Genomic DNA, 25405 nt, shown 5'->3' on the forward strand with positions numbered 1-25405 from the left:
AAATCTCCATTGCATAGTTGAGCATAAAGTATATAAATAGTTGAACCTGGTTTCAAATAGAATGACTCAAGTGAGAGAGGTGATCTATATGTTGAAATTTAGAGCAAATAACTGGAAACGAAAAGCATAAACATACAAGTTAATACAAACTTAAAGCATAAACATACAAGTCAGTAATCTATATACTGATACAATTGAATCAACTGGCTTCTGTATTTTGTTGTCAGAATCTTCATCAGCATCGTCACAATCTTGGACATCATCATCATCATCTTCTTGGTTAGCTTCAGAGTTCATTAGTAATGGTTGTGTGCAGTCATCCCCTACAGCAACTTCAAGATAACTGATTAGTAAGGGATCAAACTGAAAGGCATTTAGAAGTAAGTTCACTCGTTTGAAGCTGTATTATCTTATTTAGAAGTAAGTTTCAGGTGAAAACCGGTTTAATGGAGAAAACTAATCGGACAACAAAAAGAAAAGCAGAAGGAAAAACGGTTTAATGAGAAAACCGTATAAATGAAATATAATAATAAACTTTTACCTAAAAATAGAAAAAAGAAAGTATAAAAATGAAAAGCAAAAAAATTTACCGTAAAAATAAAAAAATACTTAAAAAAACGGTATATATGGTAATTTCCCTAGAATTTTTTAGTCATTGATGTAATTTACATGTCTTATTATTAAAATATTTTTATGTTAGCTTCAAGTCTATTTTAGAAATTAATTACTTATCATATAGTATAAAATGTTACTCCTATAATTCCAAGTTATCATGAATAGCTTATTAGAAAATGATACTATTTAGCATACTACATAGTTATTTTTAAAAGCCACATTTTTGTTGCTTTTAAAATCATTAAAGATACCAATTGGTTACCTTTTGATATATGACTAAATTTTTTAGTATGCCACAAATTTAAAGCTACCAATAAACTTAGTGAGTTACCAAAAAGAGTCTTCTTATGTTCTATTTAAAAATTACCAAAATATATCATAAATAATCTATTTTAAAAAATTTACTTGATTTGAATCTAAAATAGCGTTAAAGTTGTTTAGAATACCATATGGTATCTTTTAAATATAAAATAATAATACAATTAGTATATCAAATTTTGTTTAAGTTTACACTTTGGTTACTTTTTTGTTGATATAATATGAAAAATAAACTAAAATATTGTTTTTTATTCTGGTCATCTTTTCCGGTGACAGTGAAAAAACATATGCTTCCTGCATATCAAAATGACCACCATGAAGAGTATGTCGCAATGGTACCACTCTTGAGCCCAACAAACTAGCGATGTGGCTGAAAAATATTTTTGAAGTTAAAAAAAAAAAAACACAGTTGTAAAAAAATAAAAAATATGACAAAAAAGTAAAAAAAAAAACGATACCTGAAAAAAAAAACCAAAAAAAGCTGTCAAGGTACTAGAAAAACACAGTATTTATGTAAATTAAATTAGCTAAGTTATTTATGTAATTAAGTTTTAAAAAATGTTGTGGGGTGTAAATTTCTCAACAACAAAAAATAGCAAGAAAAGTGATGGAAAAATAAAAAAAGGAAAAAATAAAAAAATAAAAAAAATTACTTTCAAAATTAAATAAAATATAACTATTATTATAAATATGGCATACTTAAATATTTTTGCAAATTTAAGGTGAAAAAATGTCATAAAAATCAAATTTCAAATAAAAAAAGAAAAAATTACATCTAGTATTGATTTTTGCATTTTAATTACAGTTTTACCATTATTTTTTTTAATTACAAAATATAATGTTTTTCTATACCAATTTTTAAACTTAATATAACTTCATTCATTCTCTCTCTCTCTCTCTCTCTCTCTCTCTCTCTCTCTCTCTCTCCACTATCGCCAACCACCAGAGCATCCACTCCATACACACGTCGGAGCACTAGGAAGAGCGGTCGCCGATGAAGCTTCGGCTGAAGTTTCGCCGCCATCAGTTGCCGGAAGTGTCCTAATCCAGGACTGTTACACTATATACTTTAAAATTGTGTCATACTTGCTAACCAAGTCATTTGGCTTAAAATGTGTAAATAAGGTTAATGTCAAAAGTTAGGGTTAAAAATTTTGGTCAAAAGAACCACTGACTTTTATATAAAAAGTTTCGTACAAACATGGGATCCTAAAACATTACAACTGACTTTTAAAAAGGTGAATATTCATCAAAATTACATTTAGCCGGCCTAAGTGGCAAAAACAGGGCTACAACCCTAGTTCCTCTCATGTCCCCGGCCGTGGTGGTCGAACAGCCGCATATGTACACACCGCCACCAAAGGTCTTCAACTCATGGCTAGTCAAGCTTTCCCTTCCCCTTACCTGCACCATAAAGCACCCGTGAGCCAAGGCTCAGCAAGAAAACACAACATGTGCATAAACAGAAAGTATATAAACCTCCAGATACCCCTTTAACAAATCCAGCAATATAAATCCACAACAACCATCGTTTAGGTACAAGCAAGTGGTCATTGGACCAATTTGGGGTCGCTGCCCTAACTAGATGGCCTTAGAGTCAATCCTAGGGCCTATGCCCTAGCTACGTGACAATAAAGTCACCTGGGGCCCTCGCCCTTAGCTCTGTCTCACTAGCCATAGAGCTATCCCAACCCCTAGGTTTACCATTGACCCTAAAGTCGACCAACGTAATAGTACGTTGCTGGTTTAGGCAAAAGACTTTCGACCAGCGCACGAGCCCTAATCGTGATAATACATAACACTCGAGCCAAGCCCTAATCACATATAACACATATTGGGTGCAGTTTTCTTACCTCAGGTCTGAGTAAGCGTAAATAAGAATGACCCTCGAGCACGATCCCGGTTCCGAGCCCCTAGTGATTCCCTAGTCACAACCATAGAATAGGATTCTATTAATAACGAGCGAATAAAGGCTTCTGGACCGAGTCCTAGCCTCCGGGGCCTCAAGTTCCACTAAACCGGGTAGTGGAACCAATCTCGAGCCCTAAGGAAAAGATTCCATTTTAAAACAAACTCCCCAAGGCCCAAATGCCCAGGCGGGCCGCGACCTAGCTCAGAGAGTCGCAGCACGCCCCTCCTATCAGCAAGCCCCCTCCTCTCTGTCAAGGGCACGGGCCGCGACTTGCCCTAACGGGTCGCGGCACGCCCCCCAGGAAGAGGCTTCCCCAAGGTGCCTGGGCACAAACTGAGTCTCGACTTGGCCCCTCAAACCCAAAAATTCATCCATTTTCAACAGCCAAATCCACTCCAAACTAACCCAAATTCATCCCAAAGCTATAATTCAATTACCACAATATTTCTAACATGTTACCACCAACAAAACCCAATAAAAATTCAGTCCTAAAACTCATTAAATCACCAATTCAATTCATAAGCTAAAAGGGTTCAAGAACACTCTTAAAACAACCCAACAAACTCATAATTTAATGGCCATAAACATAATTTAAAGCTTACCTCTACTGAAGATTGAACCCACAAGTTGTAACATAATTAATCCCCAAGTGTCAAGCTCCAATTCTTGTGTTTTAGCCCAAAAATCCCTTAGCTCATCAATGGTTTTGCTTAGGAAAGGTCTTGATAGAAAGTGAGTGAGTTAAGAGAGAGTGAGAGTCGGTTTTGGTAGCAGCTTCCCAATTGTTTTTGTCTTTTGTTTTATTAAACTTAATTGACTTAAGCTAATCTCGAGGTTCGGGGTAACTACAAGAAAAAAAACATTTTAGCTACCAAAAAATTTTAGTAGCAATTAACTATATTTTGCTACTAAATTTTAGTAGCACAATAGTTTAGTTGCAAAATCCAATCAAAGAATACCAAACATTATTGCTACTAAGTATTTTTGTAGCAATTTATATTATGAGCTACCAATATTTTTTGTAGCTAAAATTATTTCCTTTTTGGTGTCATATAAATTTATTTAGCTACCAAGCTTTCGGTGGCAAATTTAAATTACTTATTGCTACTAAGCTATGTAAGATTTTGCTACCAAATATTTTGTAGCAAATAAAATATTTAGCTATAAATTCTTTTGCTACCAACATATCAATATTGGTGGTAGCTAAAAAACTAAAAATACATATAAAAAAAATTAAATTAATTAGTACATAAAAACATTTCAATATATAAAAGAAAAAAGAAAAACACTAATAAAAGCTCAGTTTTTTTTTTTATTAATTAGTTCTCAGCCAATATTTATATATACAATTATACTAATATATTTTTATTCGTCAAATAAACCTGTTTTGATATATAAGAGCATATATCATTTATATTTTGTTATATCATTTTATTTAATGTTGCCATGTGTCACACCACTTCTCAAAGCAGTGGGATATATCATATAACTTCTCCCACTTCGCACATTTACTCTTCTAAAATGTTTTATTTATTATTAGTAAACGATAATTTAGTGGCTATTTAATCTAAAACCGCACATCATTGTTAGTCTTCGTCCCAAGTTTTGTGTTCAGATCAAAGTATATGCTATTGTCATCCAAAGTAGAAGTTGCTTTGTTAATCTCTTTTGTTGTTCGATGGAATCATATTTATATCATCACACTTTCAAAAATGGGTAACTCTCAAGTCAGTTTATAGATTTTTTCTCTATACATATATGTTAATTACATTCGTATATAAATGACTAATATATATATATATATATCTATATATATATAAATCTATCTATATGTTCAAATAGAATATATGAGGAGAAGAATTTTCTGGGTGTGGACATATTTGTGTGCACTGTGAATTCAAAAGTGATGGCTCACAACGTGCTACCTCAATGAAGCTTGCCACAAGTTCCCAGAAGAATGCAAGACAAGCTTCGGCAATCCCCAATCTAGATAATTGGACTGAACTTTTGGCATATGTATACAAGAGAATAGAGATTAGAATATATGGTGAACTGACATTTTTGTAGATTGAGTTGAGTATTATTAAATTATGTGTACATGTTTGTGAATATATAATTCTACAAAAAAATATTTTTGATATTCTTTTAATGTTCTTTTATTTTTAATATTACAATAATAAAATAATTATAAATGATAAAAGAGAGAAATAAAAAATTAAATAATTTATAATAATTTTATTGGATTTTAAATGAAATTATTTATTTGCTACTAATTTCAACGTATTTTGCTACCAAGTTGTGGTAGCAAAATAATTTTAGCATTCCCAAAAAATAATATTATTTTGCTACTAGAAACTATATTTTTTGCTACTAAAAAATTAGTAGCAAATAAAGAATTTTAGCTACTAAAGTTTTTGGTAGCAAAAAACTTTTAGCGACGGAGAATCAGCTACGGACTAGCTACCAAAAATTTTTGGTAGCAAAACATGTATTAGCTACCAAAAAGACATTATTTGCTACCAAATATTTAGTAGCTAAAACAATGCTTTTTTGTAGTACCAAAAACATCTCTGAGGGAAAAATGGTCAAATTCTCCAATATTCCCTCCTAAACTCACTAAATTCAAATATATCTCCAATTATTCATTTTCATTACCCGATAACCTAATTAAATGTCTAATACCAAAATACCACTCGGGTATTGGATCCCGTTGTGACTTTCCTGCTAACTTGTTCCCTAGGATCGCCTCGTGTCTAAGTAACTCAAATAAACCCACATAATAATGTGGTCTCTCACATATGTCACATATATGCACACAAATAAACAATTATGACCGCAACGGGCTAAATTATCATAATTTCCTTTCTAATAAGAAACGGGCTCACATGCATATTTAATACCCCTAAATATGCACAACTAGTCATATTATCACATAATTCACATAATTACAATCGATATAACAATTAAGCACATAATTTCATATATTTCCATCCTGGCCCCCTAACCAAGACCCTAAGCCTTATTAGGTAATTTTGGGACGTTACAGGAAGCCATCGTACGCGCAAGTTACAGATAGCGCCGGTGACATTTTGACTACGTCTTCCAGCCAACTCTAACCACCCCGAGTCTCGAAAGTGGTACCGTTGGAATGAGCTCTTTGAGAGGAAAACAACCCAGCCATTCACTCTGGCTATATGTCGACTTTTTTCTAAAGAGTTTGTGGGTATTCCGCGACTTTATAAGCTTTTTCCGGCCACATCGTTGGTTGTTTTGGGCTTAAGAGTAGTATCATCACGACAAACTATTGAATGTGGTTATTTTGTTATATGACAAGCATGGGTTTCTTGACGTCACCGGAGAAGATGATGGAGATGGGGTAGTTTTTGTGTTGTGTTTGAAAAGTAACGTTTAAGTTTCTTTTCGGCTTTGTTTAAAAAAACGAAAAGGTTTCTTAATAATTGTAATAAGTAATTTTTGTGTTGTAGTTAAAAAGCAACTATGTAGTTGCCTTTTAATTTGATCAAACAAAACTTAATAATAAAATACTAAAATGTATATTTATTATTATAATTCAAAAGTAACTTTTAAGTTTTTTTTTTTTTTTTATCAAAAAAAAGATATTCATTGATCAACCAAACTAAGTCATACAAAAGGGAGAAAATGACAACCCTCAGAACTTACAAAGATTTTACAAACTCAATCATTTGCCTTTCTCTAGAAGATAGGTTCCTAGAATTTACATTAAGAACTCTAGCTTTGACTGCTTGCCTAATCAGATAATCTATTGTAAAGACAGTGAAACAACTCTCATTAAAACAGCAGGCAATTCTATTATATCAGATAAAATAAGTACAAGCAGCAAGAGAAGCAGCCATTAAAGAATGCAACCAGTCCGACTTCCAGTTAGACAGCCATGCAATCCATTCCTCAAATTTTCCAGGCCAAGTGATTCCTCCAAGCCAACCAGATACCAGTAGTAAGACCTTTCTAGAGAATATGCACTCGAAGAAAAGACGGCCATGACTTTCCTCAACAAGATCACAAACTGGGCATCTTAAGTTTGCTACTGATATGTGGTGAGCAGCAAGTTAGTCCCGAGTGAGCAGATGGTGGTTAACCGCCTGCCACAGAATAAATCTGTGTTTAGGCACCGAGAGCTTACTCTCAACAGGTCTAGCATAAGCAACTCGCTCAGTCATCAAATGCTGAGTATAAAAAGATCCCAGCTGTAACTTTCCTTTGATCACTGTAGCCTCCAATTCAGGTCTCGAGATAGTTTGACAGAAGGATATCATTTTCCTCCAGTACCAGCTAGAATCAGCCTTAGGACTATAATCCCAGATACTTACTCCTTTCACATATACACAGTTTACCCACTTAACCCAAAGTTGGTCTTGTTTAGATTCAATTGCCGAAATATACTTAGCAAGTTTCAGCTTATTCCAAATAGCCCCCTCATGAAATCCTAAACCTCCAAAAGGTTTAGGCCGACAAACTTGCTCCCAAGAAGTGAAGTGAAACTTACTTCGGGAACCACTCTCACCCCAAAGAAATCGACAGCAAATTTTATCAATATCCTTCACAACACTCTGAGGAAGCATGAATATACTCATCCAATAAGTCTGAATACCCATTAGAATCGAATGGATAAGTTGGACTCTTCCAGCATAAGAGAGATGGTGGTTGGACCAAACATTGAGCCTTAGCTGAATCTTTTTAAAAATAACATCACAATCTGCTGATTTCCATTTGGTTGGTCGAAGGGGAACCCCAAGATACTTGTAACGCCCTGGCTACCCCAGAACAGTTACGGAGAACGGTGAACCGGAAATTTGATCCGCTACCCGAGTCATTTGGTTAAAAACATGATCTAAGTGTTATTATCAGGTTAAGGTGGAAAACCAGTAAAAAGGAAAGGGTACATTTCATTAAGTAAATAAACTGCTCATGAGCCTTTCAAAATATTTACAAGTAGTTCGTAATACAAAAGAGTCGCTACAGTTCCAAATTTACAAACTCCGCCGGCCTAAGCGGCAAAAATAGGGTAAACCCCTAGTCCCTCTGAGAACTCCTTGACCGTGGCGGTCAAGCGGCCCTGTATGTACATCACACCGCCCAAGCTCTCCACTCAAGGCTGGCCAAGCTTTTCCTTTCCTTTACCTGCACCACATAGCACCCATGAGCCAAGGCCCAGCAAGAAAACGCAATAAAGTACGATATAATATCAACAACAGTCATAATAACCATCCAGGACTATCAGTCCAACGAATAGGTGACAATAGCCAAAAGTCACAGTAATGAGCATCGCTCCCTCTAGCCATGTGACGATAGGGTCACCAGGGCTTAATCGATAAGTGTTTCGTTCATAAGTTTGTCCAGGACAGGTGCATGGTGATTGGTCACCAACATAACCTTCCTCACGACTCTAGAGTCGAAACTATGGACAACGTCCCTTAGCCACGTGACAAACGGTCACCGGGGTCATATACCTTGGCTATAGTCATCTGGTCGTAGACCAGGCAAGCGCTTATAAGTTCTTCGACCTTAGGGTCGGTCCCGCATTAATGCCATAGAGCCATTCAATGCATGATCATCGACTTTAGAGTCGGTCCCTGACTAGTCAGTGTCTTAAACAGGTAATCAGCATTCATTAGCATTTAATATGCAATCCACGTTCATATATATCAACCCACATGCCTCAATATCAAACCATGCATGTCATATACCTGTACAGGGTGCAACTGTATCCATACACTGTTTTCTTACCTCAAGTTCGAGCGAGAAGTATGATAAAGACGGCCCCTGAGAACGATCGGTCTTTTAGTTCCTTAGCGGTTACCTAATCACAACCAATTATAACCTCCATTAATGAGAATCCACAATAATAGGGTCTTAACCTAAGCACCACCCTCGGGACCTCGAAACATACCCACACGGTGAGTAGATTCGATCCCGGGCCTTAAGGATTGAAACCCCAAGTCAAAAACCCTTAAAAACACTCAAAACGGGGTTTGGAAGGAACAGGGTAGCGCTACAGCGCTCAACCCCTAGCGCCACAGCGCTATACTCAGAACCGCCCAAGCACCAAAAAGTCTCCTGAGGAGCGCTATAGCGCCCTAGGGTGGGCGTTGTAGCGCTACCTCCAGCCCAAAACACCCCTGAACCGACCTTCTTCATCTCCTTCGTTTCTAACTCGATCTTCAAGCTTCCAAAGCCTATTCTTGATGCCAAGTGAACCCAAAAACCATCCCAACACATCCCAAACATCACAAGCATGGGAACCCTAGCCAAAACTCCCAACAAAACCCATGAATTCACCCTAAACATTTTAGCTGCAAAACAAAACCAAAACAGAGCAAACCAGAGAAACTATGGTTAGAAACTTACCCAAAGCTCAGCCTATGAAGCTCTTCAATGGTGGAACACACTCCCAAACTCCCAAGGCTTGCTTCCTAAGCTTGAATCCTCAAAATTGGTTCAAAAACCACAAAGAACAGTGAGGAGAAGAAGGTACGGGAGAACTCTCAAAGATACTCTGTTTTTCCATCACCTTTTTCAGCTAAATAAGGTTATATCTATCCTAGGGGTGAAATGACCATTTTACCCCTAGGTCAATTAATGGTTTCTAAAGACTCCCAAGGGCATTTTTGGTACTTTCCTCCTAACTCGTTAATCATAATTAACGCTCCCCAATTCCCGCTATTCTCAAAAATCATAAACACCAATAATTCACATCCCGTTACCCTTTATCTCCCGGTAACACTCTAACCATCAAAATCACCTCGAAACTCAAACCAAGTCCCGAAACTTAACCCCGCTGTGATTAAACCGCTAATCAATAACCTACGATCGTCTCATGTCGAACAGCTCGAACAAACCCACATCATAATGTGGTCTCAACATATATCACCGACATGCATACAATTAACATTATATTATAATATAATTCTCATAAACATGCATAAACACATTAAATGGCTTAATTAAACAATTATGGCCCTCCCGGCCTACAAATCCAGCCGTTAAACCACATTAGGGAATCCGGGGCATTACAATACTTCAGAGGAAATGAACCCTCAACAAGCTGCGAAGATTCCATAATTCTCGTTTTAACCTCAGCTGAAACACCTCCAAAGTATATATGAGATTTTGAGTAATTAATCTTTAGACCCAAGGAATCACCAAACTCAGCAAAAGCCTCATTAAGAACTTGAACAGAGGAAATGGTTCCTTTGCAAAAGATAATGAGATCGTCAGCAAAACAGAGGTTAATAAGATTCAACGACTTGCACATTGGGCGATACCTGAACCGATTGTCCTTGGAAGCCTTGAGTAGAATGCGAGTAAGATACTCCATCACTAAGACAAATAATAAAGGAGAAATAGGGTCTCCCTATCGGAGCCCCTTCCCACCCTTGAATTTCCCTTGAATCCTACCATTTAGAACCAAAGAATAAGAAGATCCCCTCAAGCACACCATAATCCAATTGATGAATCGACTCGGAAAACAAAACATATTTAGTAAATTTTCCAAGAAATCCCAATCAATGGTATCATAAGCCTTACTCAAATCTAATTTCATAGCACATCGAGGCGAGCTATTCTTCCTATTGTATCCTTTAATCAAATCTTGCAAGATGAGAACATTATAGGCCAAGGATCTCTGTTTGATAAAAGCACCCTGGTTTAGATTAATCAGAGAAGGGAGAACCGCTGCCAGCCGGTTGCACAGCATTTTAGAAATGCACTTATAAATTGGGTTGCAGAAAGCTATTGGTCTGTATTCAGTAGCGTTTGATGGCTGGTCTACTTTCGGGATAAGTGATAGGATAGTGTCATTGAGAACTGAAGGGATTCTGCCAGTGATGAAGAAATCTAATACAGCCATAGAAATTTCCTTGCCTATATCTTTCCATAGAACTTTGAAGAATCCCGCTCCATAACCATCCGAGCCAGGACTTTTGACTGAATTGATACTGAACATGGCTGAGCGAACTTCATGATACAATCAGGATCAATCTGACCCATGGCCTTGCTAGCATTGCCCAAGTGATTCTTAAAGTGGTGAACATAATGATCAACAACCTTGGCATAATTATCCACAAAACAACCATTAGCATCAATATAAGAAATTATGCAATTGGATAACTGCCTCTTTTTCAAACTAGCATGAAAAAATGATGAATTTTCATCTCCAAGCCTTAGCCAAGTTATCTTGCTTTTTTGACGAAGATAACTAGAATAAATCTTTTCATGCCTGAAGTAAATCTGCTGAGCATCCTTTTCTTTTGACTGTAAATCTGCATTTAAAGGGTCATAACAGAGAGCATTTTGGGCCAGTTGGTACTTAGATTTGCTCTCCTCATAATTACAAGAAACATCACCCATAGTTCTCCAATTGAACTTTTTGAGAACATGCTTAAGTCTTGTGAGTTTACCAATAAGACGAAACAACCCTTGCCCCTCAAAAGGAATAGACCAATTATGAAGAACAACTTCCCTGAAGTTATCATGAACTGCCCACATGTTGAAGAACCGAAATGGCTTCACTCCCAAACTACAGAAATCCCCCTGTTTAATTAACAAGTAGCAATGGTCAGAAACCACATCCCATTGAGCATATGTTACAACTAACGGGAAGCTATCAATCCAGCTATCATTGGTGAACACTCTATCCAATTTGGAAAAAATTCTAGTTCCTCCATCTTGTTTATTATTCCAAGTAAATTTAGGGGCTAAAGTCTTCATTTCTGTAGCCTCTCCCAAAGCCAACCATTGACGAGCATCCTCCATCTCTTTAATAGAAATAGACCTTCCACCAAGCTGATCATCAACATAGAAGACAGCATTAAAATCTCCCATAATAATCCAAAGGGTAACCGGTCTCTGGACATTAGCTAAGTCTGACCATAAAAGTTTCCTTGTCTCCAGTTGATTAGAACCATAGACAACTGATAGGCAATAAGCCAAGTTCACACCAATTAAAGTAACTCTACAATGGAGCAACTGAGTAGTTTCCTGAATAATTTCTATCTTCATCAAGTGGGCTTTCCAAATAAGCAAAATACGCCCCTCCACCATAGAACTACTATAAAACTTCCAGCCAACAAATGATGAGTTCATAAGATCCCTTATTCTGTCCCCTTTTAATTTTGTTTCAATCAGAGCTCCAAGACCAACTTTATTCTTCCTGCAAACATCAAGAACTGCTTGCTGTTTATTCTTACTATTTAAAGCCCTAACATTCCGGCTCAATATGTTGTTGATGTCCTCAGATCAATGGTCAGGGGTATATCAGCTGCTTGTTGCTAGTTTGCCTGTAAAATGCTGAAAGTATTCCTATGCATATCAAGTTGTGGTTTATCCACAGATTTCTTCATCCCAACCTTTCGAGGAGTAAACCATTTAGAACCACTAGGAACTGTTAAAACTTCATCCTGCTTAGTGACCTCAAGAGGTTCTTGTTTATTCTGGGAGCTATTATTTTGAATATTAGTAGCAGATTCACTTGCTGTCTTAACAACTGGGATAGCCTGGTTTGAAGACTCTGTATTCTTCTTTATAGCAGATGGGGCATGCTTGCAGACATTAGTAGCATGACCCAACTTCTTACAACTGGAACACTTAGTGGGTAACCACTCATACTTGATAGGTTGCTCCAAAATCTGACCTCTCTCATTTAGATAGTGGATATGCATAGGGAGATTTTCTGCAATTTCCATATCAACTAAGATTCTAGCAAATTTGATCATAGTCCTTGCTTTTGTGACCTTATCCACCATGATAGGAGTGCCAATCGTGCTAACTAGAGCACTCAAACAGTTAACACCCCAATATTGTAGCCCAAGACCAGGTAATCGGATCCAAACAGGGACAGATTTTACTGACCTTATAGACTCGACATCTGATGACCAAGGTCTGAGAATTACTGGCTTCTTGTCAAAATGAATCATTCCAGATTCAAGCACCATATCCCTAGTTGCCTCATCTCGAAATTAAACCATTGTGAATCCAGAATTCATCCGGGCCACACGATCAATGCCAAGGTTACCCCAAATTCTTATGATAAAACCTTCAAATACAGCCAGAGGCGGATTTGCCCCAATAACTAGGGGTGCACACGGGTCGGATTTTCGGGTTTCGGGTTCATCGGGTTCGGGTTTTGCGGGTTTCGGGTTACGAAAAATGGTACCGAAACCGATCTGAAATTTTCGGATTTTTTCGGGTTCGGGTTCAGTCGGGTTCGGGTTCGGGTGTAATTTCGGGTTTGATGGGCCGAAAAGCTTGGATTTTTCAGATACCATGCCCCCTGCCTATCCTAACATATATATATATTATATATACATATATATATATTAACCGAACCCCCGAACCCCCTGCCTATCCTAACATATATATATATATTATATATACATATATATATACTAAATGTAAATCTGTATTATGTAATGTATAGCTGTGCTTACCGGACCGAGGCGTGTTGCGCCACTGGTGGTGGCCGGTGGTGCCGCCGCGTGAGAGCTGAGGGTGAGGGAGGCTCCGGGCTCGTCTCGAAGGGTTGGGTCGGCGGCAGGCAAGGCAGTGGCACTCGGCTCGGCTTCTCTTCTTCTTTGCTCCTTACTGTTGCTGCCGTGCTGAAGCTTGAACCAAGAGGGAGGCTCAGCTCAGGCCTCAGGCTGCCGTGCTTGATGATGGTGGCTTGAACCGAAGGAGGGACGAGGGAGAGGCTGGGGCTGGGCTGCCGCTTGACTGAAAACGAAGGAGAAGAACAAAAAAAAAAAGGGGGTCGGGTATAAATTTTAGGGTTAAATTCTTTCAGATTTTGATTTTATTTATTTTGATTTTATTTTGTATTTTTTTTAAAAATTCAGTCGGGTTTCGGGTTACACCCGAACCCGACAGTACATATTTTGCAAACCCGAATCCGACCCGATTTTTTCGGGTTCGGGTCGGGTTAAACCCGATTTTGTCAGCTTTTTCGAAAAAAGCGGGTTCTCCGGGTTCGGGTCGGACGGGTTTTGCGGGTTTTCGGGTTTTGCGGGTTAAATGTGCACCCCTACCAATAACCATGCAAATCAGGGGAGATTTCCAGAAAGATGCCTCTACTTTAATCTCTTCAACATCCAATTGAGCTACTAGCTTACCATCTCGATGGATCGGGTCCTGGAAATGAAGCTTTGTATATCCAAAATTAGGGAGGGATTCCTTAAACTTAGACCAATTTTCTTTAGCCGACTCTTGGAAAGACTGCCCTTCTACTTCAGCTGCCCAGGAAGCAGAACGAGATTTCTCAGCAGTATCAACGAGAATCTCTGGTTCCAGGGGCAATGGTTTCTCACTCATCGTCTCAGACACTTCTACCTCCAATTTCGTTCGTTCATCCTCTACACTTTGAGCATTGGTTGAAGGGAGCTCCGGATCAAGCACTCTAGCAAGCTTCTGCACAATTTTCTTCCTTCTCGCCATGGAGAGAGAGAGGCTGTGACCACGCTTTTTTTTATTAGAATTTAATTTTTAAGTTTCTTTTTTGTTGATCAAACAAAAATTAATAATAAAAGACCGAAATGTATATTTATTATTATAATTCAAAAGTCATTTTTAAGTTTCTTTTTTGTTTGATTAATAAAAAAAACATTATTATTTCCATGTAAATTACATTAGTGACTAAAAAGTTAAGTAAAATTTTTCATTAAAAAAGCTACTGTATAGTATACTAAAAGTAACTTTTAATAATAAGTTATATAGTAATTTGTTATACTTTATTGTAACTTATTAGTTTCTAAAAAATGATTAATCGGCAACGTAAAAGTATCTTAAACAATAAGACATCATAATATAACTTAAAAATAACTAATTGGTGTCTTAAGATAAAAAAAAATTCAACAAATAAGTTTTCGAGGTAACCAAAATATATATAAAATAATATGCTCTAAAAATAAAATTTTCATGAAAAAGTAACTAATTGGTAACTTATTAATATTTTAAGTAACCAAAATATTATTTTTTTAAACCTAGAAAAATGAGAAAAATTGGACTTCTAAAAAGTTTCAAATTTATATATATTACTTTTATAATCCAGTATTTTTAATGATGTGGCAAGGCATTTTTGTAAATAAAATTTTGTAGGTGATTTTTATAATTATTTTATGTTATATGTATATAATTGTAAAAAATCCTAAAATAATTATAAAAAAATAAAAAAAGTTAAATGTCCACATATTTACAAACTTTTACTATAAAAGCCATAAAATTGCAAAATTGTAAATTTCCATATTTTACTGTTTCGATGGCTCATGATTTTTATCGACCTACTAATTTAGCCCGGCCCATATTTTAACCATTGCTTTGCCAATCTGTGAACAGACTTAGTACAATATCTATTCTAACTATACCAACTAGATCAACATCTATATGAACACTTTTTTTTTATTCAATCAGCAAGAAACGTTTACAACGTAATAGGCAATTTCGCCTTATATAAACATTGTTAGACGCATTTGAACCAAGGTGTCAAAAAAAATTTCAAACCTCCAAAAGACTCAGCCTCGACCCTAAATTCATATATTGTCAAAACCTAATTTAAAAAATATAAGAAATATCCCTTAACCTGTTAAAGATAATTTGATTTTTTTTTCCGAGAATTATCATGTGTATATGATTCCTTAACTAAAAAATTATTTTTTGTTTTTAAAACTTAAAAATTATTTTCAGAAGACAAATAGGGGTGTCAAAAAATAATTTTTAAAAATAAAATTACAAAAAAACATAAAATTTTGAGAATAACAAAAGTTGTTTTTAATTGTTCTCAAATGTTTTTTTGTTAATTTTTTTTCTGACATTTTTTTTTTAATTATTATTATCTTCCATCACTTTCTCTCTCATTAATTTATCTCTCATCACTTTTTCTCACATCATTTTCTCTTTCATCACTTTTGATCTCATTATTTTCCATTTCATCACTTATTATCTCATTATTTTCTCTCATCATTGCCTATACTCATTTTCTCTATCCTCATTTTTTCTATCTCACAATTTTCTCTCCCATTTCTTTTACATCAATTTCTCTCTTCTCAACTTTTCTTCTTCAAAATTTCTCTACATACTCTCTCAAAATTTCTCTACATTCTCTCTCTCTTTATTTTTCATCATTTTTCTTTCACATTACTTTATCTCATTATTTATTACAAACTCTTAAAATATTTTTCTCAAATTATTTTTAGAAAACATTAAGTTGATGTTTAGTAACACTTAAAAAAATAGTTTTTTATTTAATTAATTAAAAATTTGACAATTAAACATAAAATATATTTAGTAACTCTATTTTTATTTATTATTTTTTTTAAAAAATTTAAACCATTTTTTCTTTTTTTTCTTCTCTTCTTCAAATCAACTCCTCATATTGTTAAACAAAAAAATAAAAATAAAAATTATCAAAAACATTTATTATTTTTTGTTTTTAAAAACAAAAAACAAATATAATTACCAAATATATTTTTATTTTTTAAAATTAAAAAAACAAAAATAAAATAACATTTGCACTTTTGTGTTTAAAAAATACAAAAACAAAAATTTTACTAAACACAACAAACATATTTTTTTAAAACTACAAAAACTATTTTTTTTTGTTCTCAAACATGACTAGTTTGGGGAAAAAAAGAAGACATTCTGCTTTACTGGAGTACTGTTTTATTACTTTCTCAACACAAAAGTTATCATTTCTGTATGCAAAATGAAATGCTAATTAGTACTTATGTTAATCTCGATTTGAATTTGCCAATGTTGTTTTGAAACGAGTAAAATTTAGAAAGCACAAGGGTGAAATGTCAAAGGTATAAAGAGATAGAAAGGGAGGTTTCATTTTGCTTCACTTTTTTTAAATTTACAACATAATCAATGTTCTCCCATCTCTTTTCTTTTTCCCCTTTTTTGCTTTCAATGAGAGAACAATTATCATTATCAAGCATAGTACTTGTGTCATGGTTTATGTAGAGATGATCATACCGGCCAGCATAAAAAGGATGTAAAACTACATGAAAAGGGATATAAAAACATCATTTGACAGGTTTGTATGATTGGAAATGGAGTAATAGAGCGAGAAACTCTTTGCCTCCATTGAACTAAATAAAATTGGGGAGCTAAGCATCTTATTTTATATTTATCAGAATGGTGATTTACTACGTTCATTGAATATAATCTTCATAGTAGTTGTCGCTAATCACAGATACGAACCTCTCCAGCCATGGCAGCTGATGGAGATCCTTCATGGCATCTACATAGGCATCTGTACATCGAGGTGGGGATTGGTAAGGGTGATGATCGCTGAGGCTGAAACCACCGGCAAGGAACCTCTGGATTAACGCTAGCTGAGATCTCTCTTGCTCAGAGTAAGCATCTGAGACCATTGGGAGCGAATTAAAGGTTTCCCATGCCCATTGCTCTGATTCTTGAAGAGACCGATTACCTAGATCCTCAGAATTGTCTTCATCCCAAAATGCACATTGACAAGTCTGTTGACTCTCCCGATATTCAGCACCACAAGAATAACAGAATTCATGTCCACACCTGAAATTGAAAGACATAAATAGCTTTTAGATTTAATGCTGATTGTAAAGAAGTGCAAATACTTCAAATTCTGCTTACTAGTATGATCATATGAGCATAATAAATAGGACATTGATGAGTCTCCAATACAGCCTAGTAATTTAAATGCTGTTTTTATATGGTGAGGAAATGTAAATGCTGGTTCAACTTCAATGGAAAAAAAAACAAAGTTTAGTTTCTTCATCTTCCTAGCAACAAGAAGCTGCAAGTTGTGTGCGACTTTTTTAAGGCATCTACCCCGCCACAAAAACCATAATACACATGAATCATCAATGATTCAATTATGTTTTTTCTTCACCTTCATGAAACTGTGGAAGATTTACCATCCAAGATAAGAGTCAACTCAAAGAGATATTGAAGATCATGATCTAGGACAAAGTCACAAAACATCTTAAAAAGCATGCACAAGGATTCATATTGATCTATTGACACGGTATATTGAAATAAATCTTCCATGTCACTACTTAATAGCTTGAATACAAAATAATAATGCAAGAACAAAAATCAAGCATGTTCTTGTATAAAATAAATCTGTTCATTCCAACCTATATTTTCATGGTCCTTAATATACAAATCATCAATATGTATAATCTCTCGGGGAAAAAAATTAATATAATCACATTTCTTTCTTAAAGACTAAACTAAATTAACAGACTAGTGTATGGAGTTGTATGAATTAATATGAAGTGAATTCCAACATTTCCACCATAGACGCTAAACAAATTCCAATTTCATCAAGTTGATACAGAATTCAATGTGGTACATGTACAAATTTTACTGTCAACTTCAAATTCCTCACCACTTCACAACATATTAACATAACAGCTCTTTGTTTAAACATGGCATCACTCTCTAAAATCCCATATATAAAAATGATATAGAACTGCAGTAAATAAAAGCATTCCCTGATCTGCTATTTGATACACTCTTTAGTGGATGCTTAAATTTTATCTCTTTTAATATTAGAAGTCCTAATTTTTTTGGCATGCTTTAGTTTGCTGAGGTATATAACAACTGCCCAGCACCATGGCTGTATCCAGCTTGTCTTCTTCCAATCAGGATTACTATTTAATATGACACACACACTCGATGACCCTTTTCTTATTAATTGCTTACTACGAAACTATAATCTTCCAGAAATTTAAAGAGCAGCCTCTAGAAGGAAGGAGATCTTACCAACAGGTCATGTGATAACAGCCTTGAGTGAGCTCAATCATCATACGGCACTGCTGGCAACGCCTCCATCTTTTATTTTGTGCAAGGCGAAATAATGTAATATCTGCAGAATCTCTCTCTTCCCATGGAAGGTTTTGGAACTCTTCACAACTCAATGATGAATGCCAAGGAACCCCACAATCCACACAAACGAATCTCTGACAAACTGGACACTCAATGCAGCTATTATCTGACTGACTTGATGAACTTGCTCTAGCTGATAAGCATTCATGGGGATCGAGAAGGACAGAGCAGTTTGGAAATGGGCAGTAAATTCTATCTGAGTGGTTAACATTTGATTCTTCAAGAGCTTTCTCAAAAGACTCATAAGAAGTGGAGGTAAGGAATGATTTGCACTCAGCACTGGAGATATAATATTTGCATCTCAACTGAGGACATCTGATGGGAACTTGAGAGGACTGTACCTTTCCATCAGCATAAGTCCTCATGCAATGAGAACAAAATTTATGAGAGCATTTTAGAGAGATCATTGTAAAACAAGGTTTGTCATCACAACATATTGAGCAGTTTTCAAGAAATATATCTCCCTTTGCAGGAAAAGAGACAACCCCCATTGCCACTTGAGCTAGTTTTAATGGTCGCTCAACATCAGCACTAGGAACACATTTCAGAACAAAAGCTTCAAGCTTAATGGCATGTTCTAGGATCCGTTCCCTTAGTGCAACAAGAATTGGAATGTCAGGTTCTTTATCATTTGTTATCTGCCAGAAACATACATTATTAAACCCCAGATGACACAAAGTAGAGGGAAAAAAATGATACCCATTAGCAATTAATTGAAAAATCACTCTTCAAAAATTTATTAAGAAAATTCAGAGGCTAAACCTTTCATGAAGGAAATTAAATAACAAAATTATGTTAGACAATTGGACACTTATATTAGACACAAATTTAGGAAGTGATCATGTTTCAATTTTCCTGTGTTTCTAGGATTAGCATACAGAATTTGAAATTCTTACAGTTAGTTTTTTAGTAGTGTGATTCTTTTCCTAGTATTGTTAGATTCTTTCCCTAGTACAGTTGGAGATTTCTTGTTTGCTTATTAACATCTAAAACTTGGTGGTTTGTCGAAGTTTTTCAGGCTTCCTTCTAAAATTGTCCCCTACATCACTGTATTATTCTTCCATAATTTTCCTTCAGAAGAAATATATATATTATATACTCATAGCATGTAAATTAAATAATATATATATATAAGCATATGACAAAATAAACCACCAAACTTAGAAACTATAGTTCAATAATAGGTTGTTTCATAAAGCAACAGAACTGAAATTGCACTAATTACCCAACAAAAACACTTCAAACAAATCACTAGTTACAAAACCTACAGAGCTGAAAAAGAATAATGACAATTGACAAGTGTTAGTAATTATGCCTACCATATTTCTCCTAAAAGAAAAAGTAATAGATCATGCTCACCCAGTACTAGAATATACACAATGAAACCATATAGCAAAAATTGAAAAAGTTTTCCACTCATATTACATTGAAAAAAATAAGAATAATTAAACATAATAACAAGGAAGAATTCCTCCTCCAATACAAACTGCCCATTGCAAAAGCCCGAGATTTTACAACTGATTCAAAACGGACTCACCTGATCATATAGAAGCTCAGAGTCTGTGAAAGCATACACCTGGCGGATATTATTCTGAAGAGCTTCCATTAGACCATCCAGCAGAGCTAAATAGTCAGCAACAGAATCCTCCACATGAAAGTCAAGTTTTTTTTGGATCTTAATCACAGGAATAGTGGATGATCTTTCCATAAACACCCCAATTCCTGAAATCCCAGAATTTGAGTTCCCAAAGCCATCTATTGACTTTCCTTTGAAGAACATCTTCACCGCAAATTCATCAAGCTCATTGTTTGATTCTTCTTCTTTATGCGGTTCTTCAATATCCTTCCATACCTCCTCGTCTTCACAGCAGCTCCTAAACTCTTCTTCATCTTCTTCTCTGAACAAATTCACAGAACCTCCAAGACCAAAAACTGCCACTTCTTCCATTTTTTCACAAACTATTCAATCCAACCAACAAGTGTGCAACTTTAAACACTTCTATCTTGCGCTTCTGGCTCTTAAGTCCAACTACAACACCCCCCACCAAAGTCAAACGGAAGTCTCTGTTAAAGCATCTTCTATTCTCAGAATCACTCGCCAATTATTAGTTTAAAAAAATCTCTATACAGTCCTACAAGAAAAACCCATTAAAGAATCGATCCTTAACATCATTTTGTAGCATCGACCCTCCTAACAAACCAAAAGAAAATATATCATTTTCAACAACAAGAAAAGCCTTTAAAAAACTTTAAAAACCCAGAAAAGAATCAAGTTTCACTATTCCAAATATCAACAAATATATTAAAAACAGAAGATCCTTGACTTTTCAGTAATAAAAAACAACAGCCATAAAGCCGCAAGCAACAATTAACGTCATTGATCATCTTTCAAAATTGCAGAAAAAAATGGAAGATCTTTCATTTACATAAATATATATATAATTAAGAAAAAAAAAAACGAGTGAAGAAGAAAATGAAAGTTCCATTCCATACCAGAGAGGGGTAGATTTGTTAGGACCTTATCTCTCGAGGGAGAGAATTAAACTGAAATTGATTCGTTTAAGGGTCTGATGAGATGAATGATTGCACTTTCAGCAAGGGTTATTAAAAAAAAAACCCTAAACTGACAAGCTGCTTCCTTTGTGCCTCTCTCTCACTGACCCTCCTTTTTCAGATTTTTTTGTTTTTTGGTTTTTTTTAATTATTATTTTCATGGTTTTTTGTATTTATTTATTAAATTAAATTAAAAAATAAATAAAAATGGATTAGGTTTATGGAGAGAGAATAATAAGAGTAGATCATGATTGAAGGGCTGGCTACTATTACAGTAATTGGCGTATGAGAAAAGGAAGCTCTCTCTCTGCTTTGCTGGCATTCTTCCTCCAATCACATCCGCTTTCAGAGTTTTCTTTTCGGTTCTCAATGCTGATAATCACTTGTCTTATACCAAACCAAACCTATTATATCAGTGTTCCAACTTCCAACCCCAAAAAAATATCAAACTAATATTTAACCACCAATAATACTGAAAATATTTATTTCATAGAAAAAATATCACAAAAATTAACAGAGAAAATATGACATCCAAATTTTTAATTAGTTACACCTAATTTGTTCACTTTCTTTATTCATAATGAGTAATGATTCATCCAAATTTTCCTACATTGCAATAACAAAAAATATATATATTGAAAGAGACTTGACAACATACTTTTTCTTACATAATATTTAGGGATAATTGTGGCAAAAGTACCCAAAGTTTAGGTTTTGTACGCGGTATAGACTCAATATTTATTTTTAGTGGCAAAAGTACCCATAGTACCAAAAAGTGTTATTCCGTTTGATTTTCTCCGTTTGTGGCTTCTGAGTGTACACGTGTACGCACCAGATAATTCAAAGTTTTATTTCTGTTTATTATAATTAAAAATACATTTAAATTTTACAAAAATAATTAAAATAATTAAATTAACAAAATTAAAAATACATTAAAAATTTATAACTAATTTTAACTTTAAAAAAAAATTAAAACCCCTAAAACTATTCTACCTCTCTCTCCCTCTCCCTCACTGTCTTCTTCCTCCCCACGAGCCATAAACCTGCAAACCCTCTTCCTCCAATCCCAGTGGTGTGTACAACTGAATGAATCTCAGAATGGTGGCGTGGTCTCTTTGATCCACGGCCGTCGAGAGCCGCTTTCTCACAATCCCTTCGAGTTTCCTCTTCGATTCCATGAGCTGCTCCCTCTGATCCGAGCCAGAATCCTTATACTTATCGTCGATTTGGAGGAACGTCTGGACGTAGTTGGCAGCGACTTCATAGTCTTCGTTCTCTAGCGCCTTCTTCACCCCATCAATGCAGTTACCCCTCTCAACAATGGCATCAAGACGTTGAAGCGTGGACTTGACACGCGACTGTGCGAAATCGAGCTCACGAACCTTACCACTAACATGGTCGGCGAGGTCTGCGGTTGAGCTCACATTCGAAAGCATGTGGTCTGACTCACCCTTGACTATATCGAGAACCTCGGCGGACTTTTGGAGATGGAGAAGTTGCTTATCGAGATCGGTGCGCTGAGAGGGAGAGAGAGGTAGAATAGTTTTAGGGGTTTTAATTTTTTTTTTTAAGTTAAAATCAGTTATAAATTTTTATTTATTTTTTTTAATGTATTTTTAATTTTGTTAATTTAATTATTTTAATTATTTTTGTAAAATTTAAATGTATTTTTAATTATGATAAATAGAAATAAAACTTTGAATTATCTGGTGCGTACACGTGTACACCCATAAGCCACAAACGGAGAAAACCAAACGGAATAACACTTTTTGGTACTATGGATACTTTTGCCACTAAAAATAAATATTGGGTCTATGCCGCGTACAAAACCCAAACTTTAGCTACTTTTGCCACAATAATTCCTAATATTTATAAAATTTTGAGCAGCACATAAGCAATAAACCAGTCAAGCATGCAAAATAGATAATGTAATTTACTTTTAAAAAACAAAATGTGTTACAATATTTTTAGTCTTTAAATTATATAACTTGTTATGCGGTCTCTATAATTTAAATTTTAATAATTAAGTATCTAATTTCTAATTTTCTTTAGTATTTTTAGTACTCACAAAGAAATTTTTCTATCAAAAAAATAATTATTTGATCATTTCAATGTAACTAAAAAAAACAAAATAAAAAGGTTCTCAATGTGCCTTGTTAATTTTTTTTTTCCAATCTACTATGTGAAAATTTTGACTTATATTAGTAAATAAAAACAAACAAAAAAAAACAATTTCACATAATAAAATTGAAAATTTAGAAATGTAATTACAACAGTTAAAACTTCAAAAACAAGGTTACAATAAGTAATATAAGTGCTACATATCCTAACAATTGTTATAAATGTTAGATTAAATAATGTAACAAAATGTGATTTATCACACAAATATGATTTGTCACAACTTGTAACATATTATTGAGAGTTCCAAAATCAGACACATGTGTCTGCCCAAATGTAACATATTTTGAAGTTACAAAATCGGTTACAAATTTGTAACTCTCAAATATCACCCAATAATATGTAGATTTTATGTTACACATTTTGATTTTAATTCATCAAAGTCATAAGTGAAATGGTTGTTAGAGACATGATTTTAATCCTCATAATGTGTATGGAGGTTACAAAATCATGTGGGAAGGGGATAGAACAGTTTGGAAATGCAAAAGTTGAGTTTTGCTGAAATTCGAGTTGTGGTCGTGGCCACTGATTATCCTTGGTCGCAGCCTGGGGGACAAAGGCTAAGAACGTTGACAGTCAACTCCAACTTCTTTTTTCCATCTTGAATGGTTCTAACACCTCATGTAACTCTCAAAACTCATGTTTAATTCTATAAACATCCAATTAAATATTGGTGACAACCATGGGGGTTAGTGGAATTTGAAATTCAAAGAGTGTCTCAAAAGTCTATAAATAAGAGTCTATTGCTCACTTGTAAAAAGCATTATTTCTATCCACTAGAGCACGTGGCTAGGAATACACCAAAATGCTTGATTATTCAAGAGAGTTATTTCTAATATTGAGATAATCCATTAGTACTTGGATAGGGGGAAATAAGCTTTTGGACAAATGTTGTAAACCTTGTTCAAGTTGGTGATCCTCAATGTTCTTCACTTCGGTTGTGTAAGTGAGAGTGATTTATTTCATTGTTCTTGTTGTTTATTATGTTTTCTATTATTCATCTTGTCATCTTTCTTTTATTTGCTCTTACTATAAGAGTTGTATCCTCTTCTACCTAGGTTGTTTTACTATTTCTAGTTTATTTGTAGCTTTTGTTTTAGAGATGTGATTCCTTCTCTTTCATCTTCTTCGTTCTATATTTATTTGTATTTTTGCAATAGAGTTATAACTTATTTAATCAATCACTTTATCTTTTGTATTCTTTTGCTTAGAGTTGTATTGTTTAATCAAACTTTCTATGGGCGCGACCGTGCCAGGTGCCCTGAAATGGTGGTTTTTTTAATTTTGGGAATTAGGCTCAAGGTTTCTAGGATCCAATTTGGGGGCTCACTTGGGGGCTCGAGGGATGATTCCATTACCCCGTTGAATGGAATTGGAGGTCTTGAGAGCTAGGATTTAATTTTGGAGCCCGTCATTAGACTTAGTCCCTGATAAGCATACCATGTATGTTGTGACAAAGGGTTTCCGCGAGGCTCGAGAAAAGGATCGCACTTGAGGTCGTAGCGTCTTCAGCACGAGACTCGAGGTAAGAAAGCTAGCACATGAACTTAGGGTATGGCATTGATCCAGACCTTTGAAAGCGGTTATAACAGTACGTTGATTCTGATTAGGGTTATGTACCCTTATTTTATAATTGCATATGTTGCCTTATAATTACTTGTGATTGGTCGGCATGGGCCATATATGATGATAATCATGCGAAATGTAGGCTGTTATGGTAGGGCCATTATGGAGGTGCGGTATGTACTCACTCGGCATAGGGCATATAAATTGTTTAAAGGCTGACATGAGTTTGTTTATAATCTGTGAAGCATGTTGTGTTCATGTTTTTGTTTAATCGAATACTTGTGATGACTAGTTGAGTTTTCTTGTTGGGTCTTGGCTCACGGGTGCTCTGTAGTTTAGGTAAGGGCAAATGGAAGATGGATC

At 35.0% G+C, this 25405-nt stretch overlaps 2 protein-coding genes across 2 annotated transcripts; both read right to left on the bottom strand.

Annotated features, from left to right (window-relative positions):
- Positions 1–10747: 10747 nt before the first annotated feature.
- Positions 10748–14311, bottom strand: LOC133799690 (uncharacterized). Its single transcript, XM_062237689.1, has 3 exons — positions 13764–14311; positions 12163–12820; positions 10748–12058 (listed from the first exon to the last, which is right to left on the bottom strand). The coding sequence occupies exons 1-3, from the start codon at positions 14309–14311 to the stop codon at positions 10748–10750; spliced, it is 2517 nt and encodes an 838-aa protein (XP_062093673.1).
- Positions 14312–16677: 2366 nt separating this feature from the next.
- LOC133802115 (E3 ubiquitin-protein ligase RSL1) lies at positions 16678–21444 on the bottom strand. The gene is made up of 4 exons (XM_062240363.1): positions 21239–21444; positions 20283–20936; positions 18623–19383; positions 16678–17407 (listed from the first exon to the last, which is right to left on the bottom strand). Exons 2-4 carry the CDS (start codon positions 20691–20693, stop codon positions 17026–17028), a joined length of 1554 nt encoding a protein of 517 aa, XP_062096347.1. The 5' UTR covers positions 20694–20936; positions 21239–21444; the 3' UTR covers positions 16678–17025.
- Positions 21445–25405: the final 3961 nt, after the last annotated feature.

The sequence above is a fragment of the Humulus lupulus genome, chromosome 9 (genome assembly GCF_963169125.1).
Source record: "Humulus lupulus chromosome 9, drHumLupu1.1, whole genome shotgun sequence".
Taxonomy (NCBI): Eukaryota; Viridiplantae; Streptophyta; class Magnoliopsida; order Rosales; family Cannabaceae; genus Humulus; species Humulus lupulus.